At 41.3% G+C, this 15988-nt stretch overlaps 1 protein-coding gene across 1 annotated transcript; it reads right to left on the reverse strand.

Annotated features, from left to right (window-relative positions):
- Nucleotides 1-397: 397 nt before the first annotated feature.
- Nucleotides 398-15657, reverse strand: fgf10a (fibroblast growth factor 10a). Its single transcript, XM_057360623.1, has 3 exons — nt 14673-15657; nt 2522-2625; nt 398-1514 (listed from the first exon to the last, which is right to left on the reverse strand). Exons 1-3 carry the CDS (start codon nt 15160-15162, stop codon nt 1320-1322), a joined length of 789 nt encoding a protein of 262 aa, XP_057216606.1. The 5' UTR covers nt 15163-15657; the 3' UTR covers nt 398-1319.
- Between the last annotated feature and the right edge of the window lie 331 nt (nt 15658-15988).

The following is a 15988-nucleotide window of genomic DNA, read 5'->3' on the forward strand; positions in this document are numbered from 1 at the left end:
ATATTATGACCCAGTGTGTGTGGCAGTAAATGAAGACCGTGTGTGTTTTAAAATCTTCAATGCTCTGAGATGAGCTCATAGATTGCTTTCTAGATATTTCTAGTGCGTGTAGTAAACCGAATTAAACTAATACAATAACGAGCTGATTTTTAAAGTGCAGAAAATGTATTATCAAACCAAAATGTACGGTTCATATTTATCCATTTTAAAACAGTCTAATATAAAATGCTCACTCCACCCTTTAGAAGCACTACGGTGGCTGACACAGAACTAAGATGTCGTCATGTTTCCACTTCTTTGCTGGAGGAGGTAATGTATTTACAAAACGCGCTCTGTAGAGCAGTTTGTCCGTTTAGAGCAACTGTAGAAACAACATGGCGAATTCAATGCAAGGGAACCTGCGGTGTATGGAGATAGAAATTGCTCATTCTAAGGTAATAAAAACATAACGCTTCTTTATGTAAGGTCTTTATACACCTCTGAACACATAGTTATGTATATTATATTATATTGCATTTCTGTCAATAGCTACTCCAAAAAGTTATACATTGGACCTTTAACTTCTAAGGTAAACAGAAGAAAAGTTGTTTTTTAGCAGCACAGACACAACTTCTGCTAGGTAACGAGAAATATATTTATTTATTCATGTGTAATTGATAGAATAGCTTTTTTTAAAAAGAGGAGCATAAATGATAAAAAATGTCCATTCCATGTTTTTTGCCTTTGTTTTCCTTTAAATATTACATAAAATAAATAATTTATTCAAAAGCAGTCAGGAAAAATGGAGATATCAAATACAGTGGCTTTTGCATGTTAATAATGTTAGTTTTGTTTATGCTATGGTGCTAGCTTGACTAAATTTGAATGGTAGGATGCTGGGTCTCCGTCTCGGCATCTCTTGCACCTTGAGCAAGTGCTTCCAGTAAGTATTTGCATAATGTTCACTCGAGTCTGAGAGCGTCCGAATGTTTCGTATGAGTTAGTACAGCATAAACATCTGCATCCGAAGGTCACACACACAAAAACACACAAGCAATACACTCTGTTAAAGGTCTCATCAGTTCATTCGGCAGCAATGTCCGAGTCCTCTCAGTCAACTTTGGTCCAGCCTTTCATTCGCTAGTAAAGGGTTTGGCATATCCTGTAAAATGTCCCGTAGTCTTGGTGCCAATAACTTAAAAACAAATATATCTGACTCAGCGATGAGTTCTCTTAGTTCCATTCTGTAGTGCCTTCTTCTCCAAACTCCGCCTGTTATACTGTGGAAAAGATTTTTCGCAGTGCATGTAAGTTCCCAGGGGACTTTGGTGGGGTTGTAGCTACACGATCGGAATGGGGAGAAAGTGTGTGGCTGTATTTTTTCTCCGGGTCTTTTTGGCTCTCATGGGCCTCCCGTTGGCGCTCAAACCCACGAACATGGGCTTCTTCTTGTTCCTCCACTCGGCCGAGGCGTACGTGTTGTACCTGTTCTCCTCTATCCTCTCTATTAGCTTGCAGTCGATGCTGAAATCCCTCTGCGGAAAGGAGACAGATGCGAGTCAGGCACTATCTATCGCAATGCTTCATTTCACATATTGCCTTTGGGTTAATGTACTGTAGTGCATTAGTGTGTAACTATCCGTTTGAAAGGACTGTTGGATCTAGACAGAGTATCACAAACAGAGTGTCACAAAGTGATGGTCTGTTTGTCTTTCTGATTGTCTGTCTGTTGATTTATTTAAAACATAATGATCCAAACCATACCAATATTATTGCCACTATGTTGGCAAAATTCATTTCATAAACCCTTCGGGAACAAGCGATTTGATTGATTTATTAAGTTTAAAAATGAATGCATAATTTTCCATCATTGATATTTCCAAAGCGAGTACAGAACAACAAGACGACGGGGCAAAGGAGTTTGCATTTTGGGACTTCTCCCTTCCTCTCTGTTGATTTCACTTTTGGGAAAAGTACGCCACTATTTTTACCTGTTTCAGGTAACATGTGCCATTCATGGGAGCGGGTGAATGAAAGGCAACGGGGCAAGAGAGAGTGCAGAACAAAGAGGGAGCCGAGGATTGTATGGCTGGATTGTGAATGGAGGAGAACGCATGCATGGAGCAGCATTGGAGGAGAAACTACAGTTGTAAGGAAGAGGGCCTTCTCGACTTACTTTTTTAAAGATGACAGAAGTCTTTTGCTTAAGCCGACTTTTGCTGGGGGATTATTTACAGGCAATGGAGTGGAACTGCCCTTTAAAACAACTCTGGGCTTTTTAAGTGCCCAGAGACATGAGAAATAGAGCAGACTCTCTCACATCAAAGACACCGAGAGCAACCAAGACCTGCCTGATCTTTCTGGAAGCTTGTAAAAAGCTGAATTTAGAAATACTCAATGTTGTTTAAAAATCCCTGATAAGAAGGACGACTTTGGTTTGGATGGGATTATGAAATGTTATCATTATTTGTTGTGGAGTCCATTCATCAGCGTTGCCATCGAGCTATGATTAAAAGAGAATTAAAGAGAAAATGATGCTTACCGCCCCGTAGACCACCCCTTTCTTGTTAATTGCAAGGTAGTAATTGCTTTGGATCCCCTTGATGGCAACAATGCCCACATCCACAGACTTGATTTCGAGCGTACCTACAAAACAAATGTAAACATGTCATTCACATAAAGTCCACATAAAAGCATTAAAATCTACAAGAGGCATTATGCATGCATGCATGAGTATTTCATTTTACAGTTATTATGACAAACAAAGTGTACTGTTGGTATGAGACCGCACATAACATGTAATTGTAGAAGGACTTAGATTTCGGCTGAATCTAAAAATGAATATTTAAAATGAATAAAAACATGAAATAAATGGCTTTTGTTAGAGTCATAATGTGTTGAAGAAACACATCTGTAGGGTTAGCAGAGGTTAAAAAACGATCATAAAGTCAAAATCTTAAACTTGAGTTAAAGGAACAGTTCACCCTAAAATATAAATCTGTCTTCATTTACTAACCCTCGAGTTGTTCCAAATCTGTATAAATTTCTTTGTTCTGATGAACACAGAGTGCGATATTTGAAAGAGTGATTGTAACCAAAAAGTCCTTGGCCACCATAGTAGGAAAAATGTCTTCGTTCTGTTGAACACAAAAGAAGATATTTTGAAGAATGTAGGAATGGTAGAAAACTAAAATGGTAGAAAAAACTGTTTGGCTGCAAGTATTCTTCCAAATATCTTTCTGTGCGTTCATCAGAACAAAGATATTTTTACAGATTTGGAACAACTCAAGGGCGAGTAAATAATAACAGAATTTTTATTTTTGGGTGAACTGTCCATTTAATGTCTTATAATCAGGTTTCTCTGTAATTACTGCAACTCTGAATGATGTGTCTGTTTACCCACAAGCCACCACATCATCCCACTATTGAGTATACAACAGTCTGACTCAATTTGGGTTCTATCTCTCCAACAGGGTGGACATGTAAATTGTAGTCATTGCATATTTATTTTTGTGTGAAATGAGTACTTTTTAAAGTGCACATTTATCACACAAATAGTATATTTGACATATTTAAGTAATATTTTGTCAAATCTTTAGACCCCAAAGCTATTAATGATTCAGTTGTGCTAACTATTACTGTTTTATCTTCTAAAGGCAATTATGTAAACCTATAAAGCCATCACCCTTTAGATGGGATTAGTCCCAGACCAAAGCTTGTCCTAGTAGCAAGCGGGACTAACTGATCCTGTGTTTGTATATGGAGTTAAAGGAGTTTTAGCCTGCAGCTTCAGGCCTTTGATAAACACAAGGAGTTCAGTTTACCTTGTTGCTTAGGTGAGTTAAATACATTCCTCTGAGCTCTTATCTCTCATGGGAACAACTTTTCCACAAGATATTAAAAATAGGTCTTAAAAGTTTGTGTGAGCTGTCTGTCTGGCCTGCTGAAAAGACCAACTTAGACCAGCCTTGATTTCCAGCATACTGTATATAGTGTAGAATGCAAAGTTGGTCAACAAATTGTGAAGCTGGTTAATATATAATATATACTATTATATCAGTATCTTATGCAGTATTTTATCTTATATTTTAAGACACCAAAGGGATCTTTAAGAAAACGAAACAACTATTATTTGCGTATATTTGACATAGTCCTCCTTTCAAAGAGCATGAGCAAAGAGTCTGTTGAAAGTGATTCTTGCGCAGAATAATCGACCAGACTTTACACTGTTCAGATCAGGCTATGCAACACTAACAGAACACGATGAAACATTTTTCCCATTAAAAAACAACAACTGATCTAACCTTCAGAAGTATACAAACACAAACTGTGAACCGTCTATAAAGGCTTAACATTAACGTCGTCCGCATTGAGCCAGATGACACGTGAGTCTGGGGAATTTAATCCACACCTGCGGACCGAAGCACAAGTACAGCTAACAGAAGGATTAAGTGGATCTCAAAGCAATTCCTCCACATGGGCTCATGTTTCAGTCACCAAGAGATGTAAGGAGACCTAGTCTGCTCTCCTCTATCCTCCCTCGCCTCAGGTTCATGAACAAGAGCCACAGAATAAAAGGAAGAGGGGCATGGGATCACAGGCTCATTAGGATTAGCGAGGAATAATATTTGATCAAAGAGCGATGTAGTGGACAAAAGCATTGGAGCAACCCCGAAATGACACAACTGCGAATAAAAAAACATTTGACACAGATTATACAGAGATACAGTTGTGTGTACACACGCAAGCGCACACATCGCTTTGTGAGTGATGTCATGTGTACAACATGTCATGTCTACACTTAATTTGGTGGCTGGTTTTTAAAGCGTGCCATGTCAAAATAAAGCCGAATCTTCTGGCAGAAAAGCACCTGTTTGCTTTCGAGTGTTTGATGTGGTCTGTCAGCCCATAACACTGCCGCTTTTTTACTCCTTCACCAGAGGGACCAGTCGCAGGAGTGTTTTCCCTGTCTGCGCCGAAGCTGAAATGCAGGTCTGCAACAAAAGACTGGATTTGCAAAACCAAAACACCTCTGAGGCATCAAGCCACGGTTCTTCTCTTTATCTTCTGACCGCTTTCTTCTTCCATACCTTGAACATCAAAGACTTGCCTCTCTTTCATTTCAAATGTCTGCCAAACACCAGCTATTTATTATGACTATTGTGACCTTAAAGTACATTTTTTATGGCATTCCTTGTCTAATCAACATTTTTAAGATATTACCAAGAGGAACACCTGTGCATGTAAGTTCATTACATTTTATGTGGCACATTAAAGTGTGCAGTGTTTTTAACTCCACAGAAACCTTTCCAGCGATGCCATGACTCAGGAGAGAATGATTATTTTTAAACAGTTTTCCTGGCAGAGCCAATGTTTTGTTACATCTACAGTACATCACGGCGGTCCAAGTGTTCTGACAAACACAATTTCACGGCCTGCATTATTCAAAGCACCGGCCAAGGCGTTCTCTCCAAAATGTGAGAGAACTTTCTTGCGGTGCAACTTAATGCTCCAAGTACTCTTGTTTAACTCTCTGTTAAGGCTCAGATTACAAAGCCTCCAAGTTTTAACAAGACCAGCCCCACCTTACTCACACGCAGCCTGCGAACGGCCGTGTGCCTTTGACGGTACGCCGGCTGCGGCTGCTCGTGGTCCCGTGGTGTTCCAAAGAACCCTTGAGGTGGCCTAGCGTGATCTTCTCTCAGTAGATTTGGCTTCTACCCCGGGCTCTGTAGGTGGCCACCCCCCGCTCAACAGCGTTCCATGTTTTCTTGGCAGGGTGACAAGACTCAGGTTATCGCATCTTGTGGTAATTACAAAAACCTCATATTCGTAGCCTCATGCAACCTGCATCAATCTTGTGTGAGAGTGAGAGACCCACATCTACTTCAAACTCTTTTCTCCCCCTGTGTGTTTTTATCTTGCAGATGAAGCTTTCGCTACACACCAATCAAGGTTTCCCCTGCCTGCGTTTAGATCTTTGGATAATATCCAAACATCAAAATAACAATGTACTTTGGGAAAATGGGAAAACTAAGGATAAATAATAATATGTTTTAATAATAATATGTTTTATTTATATAGCGCCTTTCCAGGGCTCAAGGACGCTTTACAAATGAGGCAAACAGTAGTACAAATAGAACAGAACACAGACATCAAGTAAAAAAACCAAAAAAAAACCATAGTTTATGAGAAGTAACAATCATGAAAAAAGTGAGTTTTGAGCAGTGTTTTGAATTCAGACAAGTTATTTGCACAGCAGAGTGATCTTGGAAGTGAATTCCATAATTTGGGAGCAATAATACAAAATGATCTACCCCCATGGAGAAGAGACGATACCGAGGGACAGAGAGGAGACTGGAGTCAGAAGACCGAAGTAAGCAGGACAGAGTATAAGTGAAAAGCAAGTCACTGAGATATTGAGGAGCCAAACCATGCAGACCTTTAAAAGTAAGCAGGAGAATTTAAAATTTGATACGATATGCCACTGGTAGCCAATGCAGATCGGCCAAAATAGGGGTGATATGGGCAGAACGTTTAGTGCGGTTGAGTATCCGTGCAGCAGAGTTTTGAATATACTGCAATTTGGCAATGGAGGTGGCAGGTAGTCCAATGAAAAGAGCATTACAGTAATCAAGGCGTGATGAAACAAAAGCCCGTTTCTGCATCTTTTACACTAATGAATGATCGAAGCTGGGCAATATGACGTAGATGGTAAAATACTGATTTAGAAAGGGAGTTGATATGAGACTGAAAGGAGAGGGAGGAATCGAAAATGATACCAAGGTTTTTCACAGTAACTGATGGAGTGAGGAGAGTACCAGTGATGTTACAGACACAGTAAGAAGGAATTTTGGAAGTAAGGGACGGGGTACCAATAATAATTATCTCTGTCTTCTCCATATATAAAAGAAAATTTGACTTGAGCCATGCTTTTATTTCATCCACACAATCAGAGATTTTTCCAACTTGGTGGTCAAATGATGGCCTACAAGTGGTATAAATCTGAATATCAGCCGCGTAAAAATGATAGTTAAGGCCATGGCGAAGTAAAATCTGACCCAGTGGTAATATGTATATGATAAATAATAATGACCCGAGCACAGATCCCTGGGGGACTCCTTGCTTGATGTTAAATTATGTTATCAGGACATTATTAATATTGACCATTGTACTAAAATGAATGTACCATGGTATTTACCCCAATATCTATTCAATAACACCATAGCTTTCCTTACCTGCCCTCCAACAAAATGTCTTTGTAAGGCAAATAATATATATTACACCGGGACGCTTAATTGTCCTGGGAACCTTGAATTGCCTTTGCTATGACGCGCATGTCTTTTCAATTAGCCCCCTCGCCTCTAGACCATAAAGGAAACAGGGTCCCCATTAAAAGGCATCTTTTGGTGCTGACCCTGCATTGGCTTCTGATGACAGTGACTCGCACCTTTGATCTGGGCTCTGTGGGCCCCTGGCTCCTGGGCTCAGGGAGATCAGTGGACTTTGGGGGCCGGTCTCATTACCTTCCTCTGGTTCTACTGAAACTTGCTAAGAAGTGACTTTAGATGAACTCTAAGGTTGAAGGGGCTATGAAAGTGCTTCCACCGTTTGTATGCAGGCTTTTGAAGATTTTATCGCCTCTTGCTCATTGCGCCTTAGCAAATGTGACGGCGGTCTGGCAGTCAAGGTCCTACCTGATTAAAAATTAGTTGAAAATTAAAAAAGCACTGAAGTTATTTCAACGTACATACCTGATGTCTTTACGTACTTTATATACTTTTGACAGTTTTCAACGCCTCATAAACAGAATTCCTTGGTTGTTTTTTGAATGCACGCTGACCACTGTAACTCACCGAAACAGCCTATGGCAAACTCACACAGAGAGTTGTGCAACTCAATTTGACTTAAAAGAGTAAAAATTATATTGCACATCTGCCTCTGTATGTCTTTAAGAAACCAAGATCCATATAAATAATGGCCGGCATCCTGAGGAGAAACATTGGATTGCAAACTAGAAGGTAAACAGAATGTAAGGTCATTATGGTGCTTACAACTGATGGGTATTTTACTATAAACAACATTAAAGGTGTAAACTCATATAGGTGATATACCCAACAAGTAATATCTCTATCTCATGTTATGTAATGGGTCTTTAAGACGGCAGGGAAAACAGTTCTGCCACTCACCCTCTATAAATCTGTTACTGTTTTATGGGTAATAAAATCTATATTTAATCCCTAACTCTATATTTAAAAATCTGTGTATTTTAAGCAAAACAGAACAGGCAGAGATTCATGTTTTTTGTTGGATTCGTTTCTCCAGGCTCTTGTGAACCGTCCTGCGCTCTGTCTAGAGTAAACTGCCGCAGTGGAGCAGTCAAGATTTTCCCTCAACTAATTTTTGATGACAGACAAATTTGTTCTGTGTTTGGATTGCCTGGCCAATGAAGCCGCCGAATCGCTTGCACAACCCCGCATGCACCATACGCAATACATACACACACAACCTGAAGTGGAGACAAACAGACTCCAGCCTCCTCTAAAACATCAAGCAGACACCAATCTGAAGGAGAACAGTGTGGGAATGGGTGACTTCAGTAAAGCCAGGGGGGAATAGAAGCCAAATGAAACTTTAAGGGGGTGGACGGGGGGATCTTTCTTGCAACCATACTTCCTATTTACTTTATTAATCCCTGTTGCTGGTCCTACTGTGAACGATTTATCTGTGCATGTTAAAAATCACATGCTTATCCTCTGTTGACATCATGCAGGCTATTGGATAGTGTTGGCAATTCGACATTTCACATCTGGGTCTGGCTCTTTTCTGGTATGGAACGGCCAGTTCTTGCCTACAGTGAAATTCAGAAATACTTACTACATTACTGTAACATCACAGGTTGTGGACGGGGTCTCACACTGACTGAAACAAAGTGTGGCCAGATGCATCTCTGCTCGACCTGTCTCTGTTCTCACTTTAATGCTTTTATGCCCCCATCAGACTCTCGCCCGGCACCATCTGTTCAAGCACGTCGTGCAGGAATTCCCCTTGGCACTCGTGAGAAGAAGTGTGTGAAGAGAACTTCAATCCGCTCTCGGCTATACATTTGTCCGATGTGGTAGCCTGTCAAACACGTAACAAATTTACAGGCCCACTAAAACACCTTGCGATGTCCTGTTCCCCTCAGTCCTGCCTGGCTTGATAAAAATAATGGAAGAAAGGTGAGCTGTGGGTTATCAGGGCTGGTGGGGTGGGCAGGGGGTTTGCGAGGGGCCGCCTGTTTGTTTTTAAAGAAAGGAAAACAGACGCTTGGAGATATCTCAGCTATCTAAGGCAGACATCCTGTACCTGGCTTAAGACTTCATCCAAATGCACTATATAGAGATGAGTGTATAATAACTGAAACTGGTGAGTTTTCTGTGAAATGCTCATTGACTGACTGTTGTCAAGTCATTGGGGAAAGTTGGTTCAACAATCGATGAGAGCGTCTGCTGTTGGTCTCCGTCTGTTGGCAATCAGACAAACCACAGCAAATAAAAAGAGAAAGAGACAGTGGTGTTCTCCCCAGTACAAGCCTTGGCACAAATGGTGATCTGCTTTAGGTAATGGGGTCAGAGGTTAGGCACACATCTGGTCTTCTTGCAAGCTGAACTTTCAGCAGGGCAAAATGGATGCATTAACTAGATGAAGACTTCGAGTCGACACTGTAGCGTGGCTGGCAGAAAGTACACATATGGTGTGAGTTTAACAGACTAAAATGTACCAATACTATTTCACTGGTTTATTATTTTAATGACATATGGCACATTCGTGTTCAATTTAATACATTTTTAGTATAAGATGCACAATACATACAGCTAATGAACACATTGCATTACAAATGAATCATTTTTAAATTATGATTTAGATTATTTGACTCAGATAAACACGAGAATGGGAACAATAACCAACATAAAGGCAAACATGTCAAAGCCACCAGCATGCTGAAGTTTTCAGGCGTGGATCTTGTAGGAATCCTTAAACTGTCTTGTTAACACAAGCGGCGTTATTTATGTATCAGAACGGGGACATCAAGGTAAAGGGAATGAAGAGAAACACTGACACTAACCTTCCGCACATCAGCTCAATCCTCATAAGTCACTTTTATTACTAGTGAGGTTGGGACATTCCCACGAGAGCTATTAAAGGGCACCGTAACCACAGACGGCACACACAGATACTTCTAAAGAGTGCCATCCATGCAGCCAGGGCAGGCAACGTATTTTAATTCACATACCATACATGATCTTTATTTTGGATGTGTTTTTTATATTCATAAATAATTTAAGATGTTTTAAAAAATAACCTACATAGTAACTTCACTTCCTGAAAGTTGCTTCGAGTTGTTCCAAATCTGTATAAATGTCTTTTTTCCCGATGAACAGAGAGAAAGATATTTGGACTAATGCTTTTAACCAAACAGTTCTTGGCCACCATTGACTACCATAGTAGAAAAAATGATAATGGTAGTCAAGAGTGCCCAAGAACTGTTTGCTTTTCTACATTCTTCAAAATATCGTCTTTCGTGTTCAACAGAACAAATACATTTATAAAGCAATTTTTCCTACTATGGTAGTCAATGGTGGCCGAGAACTGTTCGGTTACAAGCATTCTTCCAAATATCATTCTCTGTCTTTATCAGAACAAAGAAATGTATACAGATTTGGAACAACTTGTGGGTGAGTACATGAAGACAGAATTTTCATTTTTGGGGTAAGTGTTCCTTTAAGTGCAAAAAAATAAATGACAAAATAAATGATAACATTTTCCATTAAAACCTTCAGTAAGTAGATTGCTTGATCATTTCTTATTGTCCTCCACCAGACGCACCGAGCAATGCTGATGTTATTGTTATCGATGAAACACTAAGCATCATACCAGGCCCACCGCAGTCCAACAATGCAACACAATGCATCCCAGCCGCTGTGCTAGAGCCTGTTTCTGAGACACACTTGACTTGAATAGACTTATTCATCTTTCCTCATTAAAACGACAAAACAACTTTTATATAACATAAACCAACAGAAGCTGATGGAAAGCAGATAGAAACCTTTCACATGCGACCTCTCACAATGTGAATTCAGCAGACAGATTATTTTATTAATCCTGGTAGATTTTTCATCCAGCGAGGTTTTGTTTGTGCAGTTGATAGGATCCGCATACAAAAGCACCTCAACACCTGAAATAAACCCAGAAATGTATATATAACTGTTTGTGTAATATAATCTGTGCTCAGTGCCCAAGTGTCATAACATATCCCAAGCCCCCAAAGGCACTGTTGTGACATGAGTAACACTCTAAACCCAGAGCCCTGCAAGCGCCATTGATTTACATCTGAAAGCATGTTACTGGATTGGGAATAATCTGTATTCCTAATTGAATCCTATTAGATTAAACAGACCCACAAATGGAGTGAGAGGGCTGTAATGACCAGCGGCCTGACCTCTGTTTGATCTGCTGCCCACGAGCTGAAACGATGATTGCAAAGACCCTTGCACTTTAGACCTTACAATTCAACCAGTAGTTGAACTCCGATCCAACACATCTCCTCAATCAAAGCTGTCAAAGACTAATGATCCTCATTAGCAATTTCCTCCGGTCATGGCAACACAAGCGGTTTCGCATTTGAGGTGTATATTCCACCGCAGGATATAACGTGAAACACAAAACTACTGCACGGAGGAAGTAGATAACACACCAAAATCTCGGTTTGTGATAGGGACGGAGAGGTTTTGCATCATAGTCAGCTTGTTCTTAGACTGAATGTGCAGGGGTTGCCATTTCCAAAAAAATGTCTTGGGGGAAATGAGTGTCCCATACACAATGTGACAAAAGTGATACTGAGCTGATACATTCTGAATGGAAATCAAACAATATGGGCCAGATAGGATTTCAAGCAGCACATAGACAGCTCTTTTGTGGACTTGAAAACCAAAGAAGGCCGGACTTGAGAACTCTAAGGTGGACAAAGAGACTCTCTGACTGCGAGTTTGAATCTGGGAAATGTAACAATTTATCATACTTAAGCTCTTTGCAAATATTTTTCCACATCAAATATGCAAAACAAATATTGGCCGTCTCGAAATGGGCTTTTGATTTACCGCAAGGGTGAATGGTAGTTTAAATGTGAAAGACATCAGCGTTACTGCTAAACGGGCTATAATATTGTTTTATTAAAACAGTTTAAATGGCTGATCTTGTTTTGGCTTTAAAAAAGCTTGTTACCTTTTCTTATGCATGCTGTCTTAATTTTCCCTGATTTATATTCTATATGAATCCCGGCTGAATCGATGCTCATCTCAAGCAAAAAGTCTATGACCCATTTCAGTGGTTTCCAAACATTTTTTGCCGGGAGAGAAACGAGCCCCACCAGATCCCCACCACCTACATAAACCATAAAGACACTCTCATCAAACGTCCTTTACCTGCAAACTCTGCAAAAAATTGGTTTAATTTCAATATAATATGACTTCATTTGTACATGCAGAGGAAGTATGGGTTTATTAAGCACGCTCTCAACAGCAAGCAGTAGGAAACTAAATATTATAAAATATTATTTTTAAAAATGCTTTGTCGCACCCCCCCCTTGTAAAGACCTCACTCCCCCTCTAGGGGTCCCGCCCCACCCAGTTTGGGAACCACTGACCTATTTGACTATACATTTCTTGCAGAAAGTGTGTTTCATAAACAGGAAGGATATCGACACAAAAGTACATTGAACAAATTGAATTTGATAGGCACATACATTCTACACAGCCTTTTCCTCATAGTTTCCAACTGAGTTTAATCCCCAACTCCGCAAAAACAACGACAGTTCCATTCAAACCTTCAATCAGTACATCATTACATCACATTATATGCAAAAACGCGGTGGTGGTCATGGGAAAACTCACAGCGTTAGCTTGAGAGAAAAACTGCACCGCAAGCCGACTGGTTCCTTTTAAAATGCCAGTGGTTCCAGCTACAGCAAAATCATTTGAGGATGTTTTGAGTGTGTTACGATACACAACATACCAGGCTGCTCATTCCAGCACTTTTCATGGATATTTGTGGCAACAACAATAGTTTCTGATTACAGGATAAATCAACCAATCCCGCCTGTCGTAAACGCCGAGCACCAATGTTGCCCGTGGCGCTTTTTTAACGTAGGGGCCGTGGAGAGCACTGCTGCTACCTTGTGGGGACCAGAGGCCCTTTGAATTCAATTACAGTGTCCACGGAAAAAGCATGGAGAGAGCACAGGAATGGCAGCGGTCCAATCTGTTTTGGAGAAATGATCCATTCACCACGAAGTGGTTACCTTTTGCTATGCCTCCCGCAGACATTTCAGCTCATATCCACACTTCAGATACTATATCAGCAATGAGACGAGATGTGAATCCCCTCTGAAACTCAGTGCATCTGGTCGCAACATTGTTGCCAGTATGCTTCATGCCTTGGGGTCATTGTGGGAGTGAACCACGATAGCACAATGTTCACATGTGGTGGGCAAGTGGCAGGAACCTTTTAACATGTAAAGATTACTGCCACATGATAACTACAACAACATGGCATTACATGATACATGTAATATATACAGGCATGCATATATTTATTCATATATTGAGTATATATATATATATACTGTATACTGTACAGTTAATATTTCTGCAAGTAAATTGCGATATTTTTTACATAGAGATGACAGTATACAAAAAAATTATAATTGTCATAATATATACATTTTTCTATTGTTACTAATTTATCTGCAATAATTAATTTATTTATTTATAAACATTTTGAATACCTCAGGGGATTTAACATATCTAACGCTGGACATCTAACGTTGTTCAGCTTTCTGGACGAACTCTTTGATGGTAGTCCAAAATCTTTTTAGCCTGGCCTTGGATTTATTAAGAGGCTTTCTGTGCAACACATTTAAAAGGCAGTTCGGCTAATTGAAATACCCACAGCCATGTCTTGCGGAGTTCCAGCACACCCCTGTCTAAAAAAACCAAGTGCCAGGCACATGGGCCCCATATGTCAAAGCCCGTTTTATTAGCGCCGATGTGTGTGCAACCCACTAAGGAAAGAGTGCAGAAGGAGTGTGGTGGCCAGGTGCTCGGAGCTTTCCCCGGCTGTCTGAACTCACCCCGAACAGTAAATTGCACAGTGGCGAGCCTAGATTCAAGTTGAAATTAATCTGAATATTCTTTATGAATAAATGGGACGACGCTTTTAACAGAGGAAAAATAAAACAAGCCGGCAGATGCTATAGATGAATAAAATCTTAGAAAGGGCTGTGGGAGTCATGGCAGTAAAGATAACTGATATATTCTGTGATGTTTGTGAAGACCTGGTTTGCATATTTTACAGAAACGAAAGCTCCCCTGGTAATTTCAAATTGGTTCCAGGAAACCTGCTCCGAATAAATCTACAGACTGAAACCTAAGGACAAACATGCTGGGCTGACTACCAACCAGCCTTCTGTAGCGCATGCAAAGCTCAGCTCCACTCACGGCAGCGAGCGCCCACCAGCATCAGGTAAGGTTTACATTATCTAGAGTGGATGTTTGACTGGAAAATCAAAGGCGGCAGGAAATAAGCGTTGCCATTTCTTGGGAAAGCAGTTTTCTTTCTATGGGACCCACATGTGAGGAAAGTGGAAAACTTACTGTACGGATCGTCCTTGCTTTTGGTTCCGTTGACCTTTCCGTTTTTATCGATCCTGAGAAAGAACTTCTGGTAGGAGAAGAGTTTCCGTCTGCGCACGTCCCCCGTAAGGTGATTGTAGCTGCGCACGTGCCGCCCCACGATGGCCGGGGACGAGGAGTTGGTGCCCCTGGGGGCACGCGCGGCCCTGTGGGTGTCATGGCAGGCCACGGGTAGAGTTGAACAGAGAAGCAGAAGCAGCAGTAGCAGGGAGAAGCAGGACAGACGAAACCAGGCTGAGGAACCCTTAGTCACTTTCCATCTGCACATTGTACTGGAGCTCGTTGGACTGGGAGAAGCCTCACAGAAGAGTACATGCTGAAGAAGTGGAAGGGAGAAAGGGTGATGGCAGGAGGTGAAGCCCCGAACGTCTGTGGCACACACTGCGGTCGCTTCTTTCGCTGCTCGGTTTGGATCTGGTTCCCCTCGTGTCCGAAAGGAATGTGTCAACATCCATAACTCAAAACACCTCTGTGGGGAACCGCCTCACCTCCTCCTCTCCCGCGTGCGGTCCACCGGAGAGCTCGAGGAACCCCTTCTGGATGGGGGAAATGAGGACAACAGAAGAACGTTCTCACAACCAGCTGAACGTAACAAGGCAGCAAATCTGTTCTCGATGAAACCAGTGGAATCCACAGTAGGAAAAAAACGTGTAATCCCTGCTGTGTCCAGCTCTCTTCTGTGTCTCTCTGGAGCAGTTCAATCGGTAACAGAGCCTGCGAGCCTCTCTCTCGCTCTCTCTGATTGAAAGTGTGTTCCCCTTCTGCTGAAGTGCTGAGAAGATCCTGAGGTGGAGCAGATCTGCCCCTCTGAAATAAATGAGCGTGGACACTCCTTCTCAACTTATTTATTTGGTTCAGGGCCCCAGATGTAATCTCTTTGGCTAATAGGGAGACTATGAAAAGCGCTTGGCTTTGAAGAGCCGCGTGCGCGCATGTATGTTTTGCCTGTCTGAGTGCGTCAGCATGAGAGGCAACCAGGGACATATTTCCTCACCCCTCTCCTATCTGTCTCACTGTTTCTCCCAATTCTCCCAACCCTCTCTCTCTCTCTCTTTCTCTCTCCCTGCCCCTCCCACCCTGTTCCCTCCCATTTGGGCTGGGAGCCCCATGCGTTGCCCAGTACAGGTTTCCTCCAGCTAACTGTTGCAGCCCCCCGTGGCATGTGAACCTTATCAGAGACACCTGGAGATGATTGTCCCCCTCATTCACCCGCAGCCTCAGCTTCACCATTGTCAACATCAGTCAACGTTCTTCTTTAGAAAACTGCCTTTTTTAAG

Source organism: Triplophysa rosa, linkage group LG19 (genome assembly GCF_024868665.1).
Source record: "Triplophysa rosa linkage group LG19, Trosa_1v2, whole genome shotgun sequence".
NCBI classification, from domain to species: domain Eukaryota; kingdom Metazoa; phylum Chordata; class Actinopteri; order Cypriniformes; family Nemacheilidae; genus Triplophysa; species Triplophysa rosa.

Bases quoted from the DNA above. Each gene is read 5' to 3' on its own strand.
- fgf10a (XM_057360623.1), bottom strand. From the start codon at position 15,162: ATGTTGACACATTCCTTTCGGACACGAGGGGAACCAGATCCAAACCGA. The intron at 2,626-14,672 runs GTAAGTTTTCCA...TTTGTTTTGTAG, and splicing joins AAGCAAGGACGATCCGTACA to GTACGCTCGAAATCAAGTCT. The intron at 1,515-2,521 runs GTAAGCATCATT...TCCTTTCCGCAG, and splicing joins AAGGGGTGGTCTACGGGGCG to AGGGATTTCAGCATCGACTG.